The sequence below is a fragment of the Miscanthus floridulus genome, chromosome 5 (genome assembly GCF_019320115.1).
Source record: "Miscanthus floridulus cultivar M001 chromosome 5, ASM1932011v1, whole genome shotgun sequence".
NCBI lineage: Eukaryota > Viridiplantae > Streptophyta > Magnoliopsida > Poales > Poaceae > Miscanthus > Miscanthus floridulus.
Genome location: NC_089584.1, coordinates 96967215 through 96980658, shown reverse-complemented (window position 1 = coordinate 96980658; position 13444 = coordinate 96967215). Strand labels below are relative to the sequence as shown.

General features: G+C 41.3%; 2 protein-coding genes across 2 annotated transcripts; both read left to right on the top strand.

Annotated features, from left to right (window-relative positions):
- Positions 1-2020: 2020 nt before the first annotated feature.
- LOC136452699 (heavy metal-associated isoprenylated plant protein 2-like) lies at positions 2021-3127 on the top strand. The gene is made up of 3 exons (XM_066453290.1): positions 2021-2155; positions 2238-2310; positions 2437-3127. Exons 1-3 carry the CDS (start codon positions 2150-2152, stop codon positions 2802-2804), a joined length of 447 nt encoding a protein of 148 aa, XP_066309387.1. The 5' UTR covers positions 2021-2149; the 3' UTR covers positions 2805-3127.
- Positions 3128-6900: 3773 nt separating this feature from the next.
- Positions 6901-11606, top strand: LOC136452698 (transcription factor-like protein DPB). The gene is made up of 9 exons (XM_066453289.1): positions 6901-7037; positions 7138-7262; positions 8676-8719; positions 9542-9592; positions 9711-9848; positions 9936-10004; positions 10164-10259; positions 11029-11099; positions 11195-11606. Exons 1-9 carry the CDS (start codon positions 6952-6954, stop codon positions 11274-11276), a joined length of 762 nt encoding a protein of 253 aa, XP_066309386.1. The 5' UTR covers positions 6901-6951; the 3' UTR covers positions 11277-11606.
- The last annotated feature ends 1838 nt before the right edge of the window (positions 11607-13444 follow it).

The following is a 13444-nucleotide window of genomic DNA, read 5'->3' as shown; positions in this document are numbered from 1 at the left end:
TTCTCAGTTCACCAATCTGGCGTGAAGATCGACCTTTGCATTTGCTTATCCGTGCTTAGCCGCCTCTCCGCATCATATCATATGAAGCCTAATCCGGCCGCTAGTCAGGGCGGAGCCAGAAAATTGATTTAGGGGGACCATAGTCAAAAAGACATAGTAGTGGTTAGCTAGCAAGAGGGGCTACGTTTTTTTTATAGGGCAAGAGGGGCCAAGTTCACTTAATACACATTAGTTAGCACAAAAAGGTGATCCTCCTGTTTTAACTGGAGGATTAGGGTGTGTCCCCCTAGCGCCTCTGCCGCTAGTGAAGCTGTCAGCAGCTGGATAAATAAATCTAGCACGGCAAGATCAATCATCTCCTGCAAATGTGCCGTGACCGATCTCTATAATTTTAAAGATTATTTTGAGTATATATAAATATATCACTCGTGCGATCTATATGTTTTCGATATAAAAGTTTAGTTATCCCGTAGCAACGCACGTGCACGCTACCTAGTCAAAAGAAAAAAGAAAAAGCATGTTCTTTGAGAAAAGAATATAGATGTGCTTCATATAGAAGGATGGGCTGTCATTTTTTTCCTTCTAATTTATGACCTCCCCGGCTATCATATTAGATTCTCAGGAACCTTAGGAACCATCTTCCAGGGCGAGATGACGTCAGCGACTTCGACAATACACAACTCCAAGCAGGTTTCTACGACAATGCACCCATAGAAAAAACCTACAAATGCCCAAGTACGAGTACTATTTTACTAGTATTAGTTGCTGACATTTCCAAGCCGCCACCTGCTCAACTTGTCTTGTTCGTTAATTAGTTAAAATTAAACCAACCGGAAAGTAGGGTACTAGTAGCTGATTGACATGTCATCTCCTGATAATACCAGTACTTGTCGGCATGACAACAAACCAAGAATAATACTATGTCACTGCCCATGTACAAGACACTAGTCCATGATAATACTATGTCTACCGTTTGTGTAATATCTTTTTTTCTCTAATACGCACGAGTGTGTATATCTTTGTATTAAGAAGGAATAGAGTATATTTACAAGATTGCCGGAGACCGGAGGCTGCAGAAAGTACTAGGGATTACATCTTGACTGATAATGACCTGGACCGTTTGTGTAATATCGAAATCAGTATTTGTATGCTAGGATGGTCCAGCCCATGGCCGTAATCCTGTAGACCGCCTCCAAGAGCGCTCGCCAGAAACGCGTTGTTTGTATCAAACTTTTCTACCTTAATTACAAAGATGTGCATTGCGTCGAGACAAAAGGAAACTAGTGCACTCAATAACATGCATTCTCTATCCATTCACGCCATGATTAACTTGCTGGAGATTATATTCTTTGAACTGGTTGTTAGAGAGCACCAACTTGCTGCAGCATTTTATAGCGAAAACCGGCAGTTGAAGTGATTTGGCAGATCCTATGATAGGGAAATTTAGATACAATATCTCCACTCCATTTTTTTAGTGCTTCAAAATAACTCCAACGACCATGTCTCTTATATGTGTAGTACGAGCTGCACCTACTAACTACGTAGTAGTGCTTGACTTGCATGGCAGTCGATCAGCAATTATTGCAAGTAAGCCAGTAAGGGACTGCTGCATGCCTCCCAATGATTTAGGGCCTGTTTGGCAGGGCTCTGGCTCCTCTAAAAATGACTCCGGCTCTGGCTCATCTGAAGGAGCAGCTTCTCTGGAAGAGCTGAAACCGTTCTGAAAAACGTTTAGCAAAACGGCTCCTTCGCACTAGACGACGTGAACCTACAGCAAGTAACCGCGTAAAGCTCGTTTTTAGGCTTCTTTTGCGCAGGCAAAAAATGGCTCCGGCTCTTGACCGGCTTCTCATACGGAGCCCTTTCCAAAACAGGCGTTTGACACAGCTCCTACAGGAGCCGAAGCTGAAATCCCTAGAGGAGCCCTGCCAAAGAGGCTCTTAACTTCTCAAAGGGCTCTCTGTATGACCAGTGACAAATTCCAAACCATGGCATGCATGTAACCTCCACGAAAGGACCCTTCTCCTGCTGCTTGTATAAAGCCACCTATAGCAGAAGAGGCTTTCGGCTGAGCTCATTACAGAAACGATATATAAGAACCACCAATTGGTAACCACAAGCAGTATAGAGAGTCAACCTTGCAGCGGTGATGAAGGTTAGCATTTAAATTTTCTTGATCCCTCCCACGGATTTTCTATGGTCTATCTATTAACTGTTCTTCTCTGCATCATCGTCAGATAGTACTTAAGGTGGCGATCACCTGCAAGAAGTGCAAAACCTGCGTCCTTGGGATCGCCTCGAAAGTTAAAGGTAAATTTATCCTTTCTTTTTGTGTATGCATTTGTCATTCAAGGGTGTTCGTTCTCTGATGGTTGATGGACATGCTAGCTTAGCTGTGTGTGGTCATGAACTGACTGATAACGGTGCCTACTACAGGGATCAAGTCCCTGACATACGACGACGAGAAGAGCACTCTCACGGTGGTCGGAGACGTGGACGTGGTGGTCATCGTGGAGCATCTGCGCAAGGCGAAGCATCCGGCGGAGGTGGTGTCGGTGATCGACGAGAAGAAGGAGGCCGAGGAGAAGAAGAAGAAGGAGGAGGAAGAGAAGAAGAAGAAACAGAAGGAGGAAGAGGAGAAGAAGAAAAAGGCGGAAGAGGAGAAGAAGAAAAGGTGCTGCCCCAAGCCGCCGTGCACGCCGTGCCCTCCGCCGCCGTGCCCGCCGCCGTGCCCGTACCCGTACCTCAAGCCGTGCTACATTCCCATCGAGGACGAGTACCCCGGGCCCTGCACCATCGTCTGAGACCGAGAGAGCAACACCATGGCCATCCGTATCAGTTCCTCGCTGATGGAAAAGCCACTACGCACTCTTCCAGCAGAAGGCACTTGAGTTTCAGCTGTGGCCCTGGGTCAATCATCGGTTTGGAAGAATTGGTTTCTTTCCATGCACATTCTCTTTCTGTCCTTTTCATTCTATGATTCTAGCGTGGTCTTTCTCCATCATTCAGCTTATAGATTGATAGGTGGCTGAATGATATGATGTAATGGACACATTCAGGTAAGTCATAAGTGCTATGTGTACAGCTTTGTAACAAGCTTCCAATCGAATTCCAAGATTAAGATACCATTGCAAGAAATTCCAAGCATCTGAAGTTGTGAGTCGGTAACGAATTGCCTCGTGATGGTCGTCGCCCATTCCCACCAGACAAACTCACAGATAAGCAGCCTGGATCACAAAAATAAAGTAAGAAAAAAAGAAAAAGGAGGAGGAGGACAGGTTGGCATAGTCAAAGCTTCCTGCAATGTTAAAAATTGAATAAACTATCATCAATTTGCCATTGATATGGTATATAACTTAGTATACAGTGCGACGGACTGGTCTTCTTTTTTCGGAGTCAAACATTTTGTGTAGAATATGAATCCATTGCCAAGTCACATACTAACATGATGTAAAAACTCAATGGTTTCCTTGGCAAAGTTAGTACAACTGTGACAGTGGCGGAGGTTAATAAGCCAGGAAGAGAGGTATGCCCCACCCATAATCTTAAATTTTCTAAGGAAATGACATGATCTTGGTTAATAAATTTGTAAAAATAGAATTAGGAAGACGGCTTAGGGCCTATTTAATTTGGATTCTCTGGTCTAAACTTTAGCTGGTTAAAGTTGACGGCTAAAACTACCACTTTAGCTCATTTGTGTGGTCTAAAGTTTTTTTTTAAGATTAGCTAAACTTTAGACGATACTTTAAACCTTCTGTTTTGAGTCTCAAGAGCTAAAGTGGTCTAAAATTTAGTGGCCAAACTTTAGACCATGAGATATCAAGTAGGGTCTTAACTAGTCACTAAGACCAAAATTCGAGAGTTTCGACCAATCTGTTCCATCACATTTTTTTCTTTCTTTCAAATTTACAAAAGCACCTTTCGTGTCATGGCAAATAGATTTTGGCACTAGCACGAGAGTTGTGTACTTTTGGTGCTCGATCATGAACGGTTAAACAACATTGTACATCCTTCTGTATCATAAATAATGGAAAAAGTCTACTTAACCCCCCACCTTTCATACATGGTCTACTTCACCCTCCAACTATGAAACCATCTGTTTTACCCACCCGGGCGGTTTTTTGACAGCGGTTTGCTACAGTAACAGCGGTTTTCTACAATAACGGTGGGTTTGAATTTCCTTTTTTTTTTATTTTCGGTGAATCTTTGAAAAATCACAGTAAATCATAGAAAAATCATAAAATAAAAAAATCTAATTTTGTTGGACTCCACATGAGTAGATCTACATAGTGAATATATAATACGGTATGCTTTAGTACAAAATTTTTACTGTAGCCTTAGATTAATTGGAAAATCTAATTTTGTCTGTAATTAATTAGAATAATTCATAGCTGCAGCTTCTATGGTCCAATTGTGGTGAAATTTTTAGGGTACGCTAATTATTGTATGCTTGAACTATAGTAAAAATTTTGTACTCATTGGACTATGTATAACTTAGTTATAGATAAATTCTAATTAATTACAGACAAAATTGGATTTTTCAATTAATCTAAAGCTACAAAAAAAATTTGTACTAAAGCATACCGTATTATATATTCACTGTGTAGCTACTCATGTGGAGTCCAATAAAATTAGATTTTTCATTTTATGATTTTTCTATGATTTACTATGATTTTTCAAAAATTCACCGAAAATAAATAAAAAAAATCAAAACCACTGGCACTGTAGCAAAACCGCTGCTGAAAACCACCTAGTGTAAAATAGACGGTTTTAGAAAGTTCAGGGGGGTAAAACAGACGGTTTCATAGTTGAGGGTGAAGTAGACCAAGTATAAAAGGTGGGGGGTTAAGTAGACTTTTTCCCATAAATAATATGTTACACACACGGATGCGAAACATGGTGTCAAATGATTGGAGCGTGTTTACCTAGATTTGCAAAATAACAAATCTCTACGGTTTGTTGATTTGTGGCACATGGATGCATATAATAAATGGATGCAGTGTCTTGGTGGCTGCACGCTTATAGGAATCAAGGTGGCTACGCAAATCCTCCTATAGCACATTATAATGTGTAGCCAGCTAGACAGATTCAAGTATTTCCTATCGTACACAGGGGCGGACCCAGGATTTCGCCATGACTAGGGCAGCCGAGCGGGGCCGGGCGCCGGGGCGGCCACTTGGGCAGCGACTGACGGCGGGCGGGTGGCCAGCGACCAGCCAATGGCGGAGAAGCGGCCTGCGGAGCGCAAATCGGAGGCCGGAGGGGGCGAGCCGGTGAGGGGCAGCGGCAGGCGACGGCGTGGAGGTGGCCAGGAGAGCGAGGAGCCGAGCGGCGCGACTCAAGACTCGGCGCTGCGACTAGGGCAATGGCCCTGGTTGCCCTAGCGCTGGGTCCGCCCCTGATCGTACAAAACAACTTTCTTTATTATCATTGTGATTTAATTACTTGGTGAGTATATGGTATACAGGAGACCAGGACATGTAAAGTGGTATATAGCATCATAATTTTCTTTCTGAATCGAGTAATAATACCATAAAGTTAACAATATTGTTGTTCTAGGCCTTAGTCTTCGAACACTTGGTTGCCGTGTCAGTAGACGAAGACAAGAGAAAGACGCAAGGAAGAAATGATAACACTGAAAGTAATGATCGAAAGGTTGCATTCCTTTGGGAAAATTAAGGTTTCATCATCTTCTCCTTACATGACCCTCTTGGGGTTCTATTTATATAAGCCTGTAAACACCTTAAAGGACCAACTTGCCCTCTCCAACTACCCTGATGTCAACGTATATTCCAAAACGTGAGGGTAGTTGTGGTCCAGCCTGCCTCCAGCCTCCCCCAGTCAGGGCCTTCCTTGGGCGCCGACAGCTGGGGACTGAGCCGCCCTTGCTCCTCCGGCTGCCTTTCGCCGAAGTGGAGACGTGGGGTGATGATTCCTGCACAATACATAGTCACGTGACAACGTTACGTGATAGCCGAAAATGTGTCGCTCAAAGAAACCCAGGGACAAGGCGAAAGGGTCACGACTTAATTGCCGAGGCACAAGCGTAAAGGCCGGCATGGTTTCGTCTGCTCTTTGCCATACTGAGGACTAAATGCCACCTCTTTTCGCCGATGGCGAACGCTCTTCCATTGCCGAAATGAGATGATAGCTCCTGGAAAGGATGATACGTGGGTACCGAGAAGGCGGGTCATATCCCCCAACAAATATGAATTTATATTGTACTACCTCTGTCTAAAAAAAATGTAACTCTAGATGCATTTTTTATTAAATTATCTAAAGTTTGATCAAATATATAAAAAATATAATGTTTATGACACCAAATAGCTATACTATGAAAATAAATCTCGTAACAAATATAATAATGCTTATTTGGTAATCATAAAGATTAATAATTTTTATATATAGTTAGTCAAGCTTAAAATATTTTTTTGAGCAACATTTATTTAATTCAAATACTGTACTAGAATCCTATTCTTTTCTGGACCGAGGACCCAGAGGTAATAATAGGAGGAAAAAAAAAGATAACAAAGCTCAACCAATGCCCAATGGCCAGATATGGGCCACCGGTCTATACCTGAATACCTCTGGATCCCTGGGCCGCCGTATCTTGGTGCCCTCTTGCTGCTAGGTGGATGAAAACGGATCGGATATGGACGGATATCACCGATATTATATTTGTTTTTATATTTTTGTTCGGATTTGGATTCGAATACAGATAGTGTCAACTATGTCGGATAAGATATAATTGGATATCGACATCATAAATATGCGATTTGAGTATTTGGATACGGATATGATATCAGATATTAAATATTCGGACTCGGATACGGACATATCTCAGCCCTCTGTACGGATTCGGTTTCCTACCGTTTTCGTCCCTACTCCTAGGCACAAGGTCCAAACCCACTTTTCTCTGCCCCTCTCCTAGGATACCGAGGGAGCACCGCAATGGCGCCCCCCTGCGGCGACGCGGCGGCCGAGCTCACCAGCCTGCGCATCAGCGAAGGAGCTGGGCTCCCTCCGCTTCCTGGACGGTACCGACCATTCTTTCACTCACTTTCCGATTCCTTGACGAACGCTTTATGTCAGCCTTCAACCGAGGGTTTTGGGGGGTTTTCGGGTTTGTTCGCGCAGGCGAAGCGTCGGCGGCAATGCGGGCGAGAGAGAGGAGGAGGGCGATGCGAACAAGAAGGCGAGGAAGGAGAAGGCCGGTACGCAGCGGATAGCCGGGTGGGGGCTCCGCGAGTTCAGCAAGATAGGTGAGACGTCGCGCCTCGCGAAAGACCATTTTGCGGCTTGTGTTCTCGACAGAAGGCGTGTAGGTGTAGCCGTGACATCGAGCCGTTTGGGGAACCGGTGGGGAGCAAAATTTCTACTTAATCCAATTTTGATCTAGCTGTATAGAATTTGTGTAGAGTTTCTGTTGGGAAATTGTCCTCATGAGGTGGAAAATCTGAACCTTAAGCTAGCAGCCCTCTGAATCTTGCTCTTGGTGTTAAAAACCGTGAATCTTGATTCATGTTAGCCTCTAGTCCTGCCTAGAAGATGACTTGGTGGAATCCCACAAGCATATAGTGGAGGAGATTTGGCTGGGCTATCGTGGCTACACAATGCCCCACCTTAGGGTTTGGGGAGCCACGACCAACTGTGGCAGGTCTTTGGTTAGTAACCACAACTTAAGTTGTGCCAAACATGTCTTCACTGGGACCCTACTGTCAGTGACTCATTTTCTTGCCAATTATTCTCTTCATTCCAAATTAGACGTTGTCGCTTTTCTAGATACTTACTTTTTGCTATGCACTTAGATATACGCTATGTCTAGATGCTAAAAGCAATGTATCTGAAAAGTCAAAACATCTTATAATTCGGAATGTATGGAGTACTACCAAAGTTGTGGTGGCCTTCTTGCCCACCACGATAACTGTGACAGTGTGACATGCCACACTTGTAGCAACAAAGTGTGGTAATTACACCCCTTTAGGGAGAGTGGGTTTCACGTTGAAATTTGGTGTCTCTTTCATCGATGTGGTTGCTATTTGCTACTGCCTATACCTCCTCATAGGTATACTGCATTTGTTTTCTTTCTTGTATTATTCACGTTCTCGGGCTGATTTCAGTCCTGAAATTCATTTGCTTCTGCTGAAACAAGTTTTATTAGTGTGGTTAAACCAAGAATTTCCATTTGTTGGAAAATTGTACAGGTGAATGTTACTCAGCTCACCTTTTGACAAAATTATATAAGCAAGACTTAGGTTGGAAAATGTTCACTGTGACTGGATGAGGCCCTCTTCCTGTGGATTTTGATCTGAAAGACAGTGAATTTATTTGAGTTTGAGCTCAGAAAAAGTTATTGCTTAGTGTAATGAGATGGTTGCATTTGGAGCATGCTGTGTTGGGTGATGCATGCACCTTTTTGGTGCATATGATGTATGTGCAACATGATTCATCCACCAGGCTCTTTTTGTTTACAATTTACACGTGCTAGGACATAGGAGTAGTGTAATAGAATATTTGTTAGGATAAATGTGAAGCAAAAGTAAATAGGGTGTAGTTTAATTGAAATATTTATGTTTCGCAATTAGCACTTGTGTTAGATGTTTTCCTTCGATGATGTAAACTTAAGTTGCTAACCTGCTACTATGATGTAACCATCATTTGATTTGACATTGCAGTTTCTAAAAAGGTTGAGGCCAAAGGACGGACTACTTACAATGAGGTATTCTCTTATATATGTATCCCTCAAACTCTCACTAACAGACCATACTTCATAATGAAGACTGCAACAACAACAAAACCTTCAAACGCAAGCAGGTTGGGGTAGGCTAGAGATGAAACCCAAGTTGAACCACCAACCCGAAAGAAACAACTCAAATGAAATGAAAAGGCACTAATAATATTACTATTATTACTATTAAATGACAATTCTTTGGGTATATTCATCATGTCAACTCCCTTTTTGCTGCCTCCTCCCATGTCAGGTTCAGCCACCACTGCCTGTCCTTCGATTATTATCTTTCCTTGGGATTCCACTATGCACCGGTGCCCCTAGGGCCTTTGTTGGATATGTCCAACCCATCTCAACCAGTCCTTTTGATTGGTGCTACCCCTAGCCTATCACATATATTGTTGTTCTGAACTGGTTCTTCCTTGTATGACTAAAAATCCAACGTAACATATGCATTTCTGCAACTCTCTACTGTTTAGACATGCCATTTTCAGTAGACCTTATAGATAAAATTATGGATAAAATGGAGACTATATCTAGATTTTTTTTTTAGTTTATATGAATTATCCTACTTTACAGTATTTATTTCAACCTGTGGCCAAGATGAACTCTAAGGTCACAGGCATATGATGCATCCTAAATGCCTGATATAAAATCATTGGCGTGTTGTATAAATGCTGAAAGGTATCTCCAAAATACTACATTGGTAGTTTAGTACAGTATTCCTTCTACATATTTTGGCATCACATGTGATTTTTTTTTCTTTCCCATTTTGGGTTGTAAGCTACCTCAACTAGTTAATGTCTTTTCCAGGTTGCAGATGAAATTTGTGGGGAGCTGAAGCTGACTCTTATTGGTCAAGAGGTTATTTCGTATTATTATGTTGCACAAATTTGATCTCCCTTGCACTCCCCCCCCCCCCCCCCCCCCCCCCCCCCAAAAAAAAAATGCTGATCCAAAGAAAATAAACTTATTGGTGTAGTTTGATGAGAAGAATATTAGGAGGAGGGTGTATGATGCTTTTAATGTGCTAATCGCACTACGTGTTATTACAAAAGACCAAAAGGAGATAAAGTGGATGGGCTTGTCTAACTTCCAATATGAAAAGATAAAGTTGGAGGTCAGTATTTGTGCTTTGCAGTGCTGGCAGGTAAATAATAATTGAGGAGGATTTTGTATGTGATTCCTGTCATGTTCTATTTCAAAGGAAACTCGCAAAGAACTCATGGTCAGGATTAAGAACAAGAAAAAACTTCTCCACGAAATTGAACGACAGGTAAGTTGTTTCATTGTTTGTGAATCTAGCGAGTAGCAATAACTCTTTGTTTTCTTTTTGAAGTAAAAACTCTTCTTTGCTTTCATTTAGAGATATAACTACTGCTTCCTAACTGGTGTAGTTACTATTGTCTCATGATTCTTCCTTGTTTATTTCAAGTTTGATGACCTCCAGAATATCAAGTTTCGCAACCAGTTACTACAGAGACCAGCAGAGAGTGCGAATGGTATCTGCCTTCCATTCTTATTGGTCAAGGTATTTTTCTTGGTCTACAGCTGCCGAAAATATCTACCCTCCAAAAGCAGCTTGCAACTCAGCTGTAATATCTGGATGTTCATAGATTGGGTTTCTATGTGTTTCAAATGTTCAACCTACTATGGTTGACTTAGATGGTCCGGTCCAAACTTGTGTCATTGCATGTTTCAAATGTTCAATTAAATATGGTTGACATAGGTGGCCTGATCTATACTTGTTTATGGAAATATCCTACCAGCTACCTGACTTGAAATGTGGATCACTACAACTGTGCTAGTGATTAGGCACTTTGGATAGTAAAATTATTCGATTTCATGGCATGAATACCGTATAGTAATAGTTTAAAATTAATCTGTGTCATATATAAATGGTTTTATATATAAATGGTTTTATTGGTTCAGAACTTAGGAGACACATGCAAACTCAAGTACAGTTGTACACATGGTGAAAAGCAACAAACGCAGAACACACCAGGCAGCAGATGAATTTGATATTTCCTCTCAACACATATCAAAGAAACATAGCTACATATAGAGGCAGCACCTAGCTGATTCCACATTGCTTGCTGGCTAGTCCACACAGGTTTCTGAGTTCACATTGACCTCAATCTACTTGGTGACTTGAGTAGCACACAACTCCTTGACTTATGCACGCACGCAAAAGGGCTCATACCTCCTGTTTGCTTATCAACAAGCTTAATAATTTTAAAAACGTGCTGGACATTTTTTAGTCTTGTAGGTAGTAATTAGTAGAATTTATTTTTGAGCAGGCATCCAGAAAAGCAAGGGTGGAAATTGAGATTTCAGAAAACTCAAAGTTTGCTGGTTTCGACTTCAACTGGTATGTCTCTGTTTGCTACCAGAATTCAAAACTGATGCTCCCTCCAAATTAACATATCTTGATCCTAACCAAATACTCTCCACTCCATTTTTCAGTACACCATTCACCTTGCATGACGATGTCTCAATCCTTGAAGCGATCAGGTGTAATAATAATAGCATAAAAAGAGCTAGCTAGCTTCAGCACTCATCATTAGATGATCGAGAATGTGGTTTGATCTGTTGATGGTGACAAAACTGATATAATCAGTTCCTTTTGCATAGCCATTAGTATGTGTAGGTATATATATAGTATGAAAACTTGACCTAGTCCTCAAATCAGCCTTTCTGGCTTGTGAAGATTTAGCCTGCAAATTTTGCCCCTTTTTGCGCCTAGCAGGTTATTGGGTCTGAGATAGATTAGTCTCATATATAATGCTATGTATTAAATTGAGTATAGCTCCAATTCGAAAGCTTGTGTACAAGCTTTGCTGGTTATCATGATGTTCGGGTGTTTTGCCCTAGGCAAATCATGTACTCCCTCCCTTCCAAATTATAAGACATTTTGATTTTTCAAGATGCATTGCTTTAACTATGTATCTAGACATAGTATATCTAAATGCATAGTAAAAGTTATGTATCTTAAAAAACAAAAAATGTCTTATAGTTTAGAACAGAGGGAGTATTTCTCTAGCTGCACTGACTATGAGAATGTATCTTCCGTTCAACATTTATCTGCCTCTTGGTTCTTGTGCCCCCTGTGAGGCATATGCTATTCTTTTTTAGTCCTTTTCTGGTACATTTTTAGTCCTTTTCTGGTACATTGTTCCAGAGTAAAGAAAAATGTTTTAAGTAGGAAACATTTTTGTTATTCGAACCTTACCATTCCTCTAAGTTTACCTGATGAAGAGTGAAGGCGTGGAAGCTACTCCCTTCGTTCCAACCAATTATAAGACAGTTTTTTTTTTAGATACATTGCTTTACTATATATTTAGATATAATATATATTTATTTAGATGCATAACAAAAAAAAACGATGTACCAAACCGGCTTATAATTTAGAAGAATGAAGGTAGTATTTAAAATCTAACGCAAGCAGGCAGCAGAGCTTAGTATGGCAAGTGATCCGAAACCGAAAGATGCTCCAGTTCTATGACAGCCTAGGCGTTTTGGTTTTTCTAGATATATTATTTTTACTATGTATCTAGATATCGAGTGCATAGTAAAAAAATTATGTATCTACCAAAATTTCTATAGTTTGGAATGAAAGTAGTATATAAAATCATGACATGTAACACAAGCAAGCAGTAGAGCTCAGTATGGCCAAGTGATCCGAAACAAAAAAAAATGCGCCAGTTCCATGACGGTCTAGCCGATGGAGAGCCCGCCGGCCTTAGAGCATCTCCACTGGATCGAGAATACTCAATTCCCTTTCTCTATAATCAACAACACAAGGGATTTGGTAGAAAAAATCACGCTCCAAAAGATTCTCTTTCTCAATCTACTACTACTGTATTTGTTCTCCAACCCCTAAAAACCTCCACTCAATTTCTCAATCCCCTTTCTTCCTCCTCCGGACAATGACATGCGGGTCCACAGGAGTGAGCACGCGGGTAAGCGCACAGGCCACCGTGCCGCCGAGCGCATGGGGATGAGCGAGGTGGGGCCCACATTGCCGTGCTGAGCTGCGGGCGGGCCACCACCACGCCGAGCTGTGGGCAGGTCGGCGCCACGCCGAGCTGTCGGGAGGCCTCCGCCTTGCGCCCCTTGCTGGCCACATGAGAGAGAAGGGAGAACTAGCATGGATTGAGAGTCTATTTGATCCACCTCTAAAGTTTAGAGCTAAAGTGTCTAAACAGGTGGTCTAAAATTAGACCTAAGCTTTTGTCCACTCACATTAGAGCTTTAGATCTCAAAACTAAGCTAAAGTGCTCAAGTTTTTGTAGGTCTAAAATTTAGATGAGAGATCCAAACACACCCTAAAATGATTCACTTACATGCAATGAAGTTAAAGGGGATGTGATTTTTTCTCAATTTGTAGAGCAACATTTTCTTAAAATTAGAATTCTTAGAGCATCTCCAAGAGACTCTCCATATTCTTCCTAAATGTTTGAAATATAGATTTTGATAAAAAACTACCCTCCAACAGCTTCTCTAAATGGTTATTCAAATATAGTCATATTTTATTCCGGATTTTTCGCTAGTCAAAATAGAAGACGAGAATATATATCTAGAGTGCGCATAAGATATAGAAAAATTGTTGAAGGATGAAAAGATATAGAAAGTGATTTTTATGCAAATGATTCTCTAAGTGATGATTTAGAGAGTGAGATTTAGAAATGCTCTTGTGTTCTCAATCCCCTAAAT

Excerpts from the sequence above, each read along its gene's own strand:
- LOC136452699 (XM_066453290.1), top strand. Across the intron at positions 2,311-2,436 it reads GATCGCCTCGAAAGTTAAAG|GGATCAAGTCCCTGACATAC; the intron begins GTAAATTTATCC and ends TGCCTACTACAG.
- LOC136452698 (XM_066453289.1), top strand. The coding sequence starts at position 6,952 with ATGGCGCCCCCCTGCGGCGACGCGGCGGCCGAGCTCACCAGCCTGCGC. Across the intron at positions 9,593-9,710 it reads TGACTCTTATTGGTCAAGAG|TTTGATGAGAAGAATATTAG; the intron begins GTTATTTCGTAT and ends TTATTGGTGTAG. Across the intron at positions 10,260-11,028 it reads TTCCATTCTTATTGGTCAAG|GCATCCAGAAAAGCAAGGGT; the intron begins GTATTTTTCTTG and ends ATTTTTGAGCAG.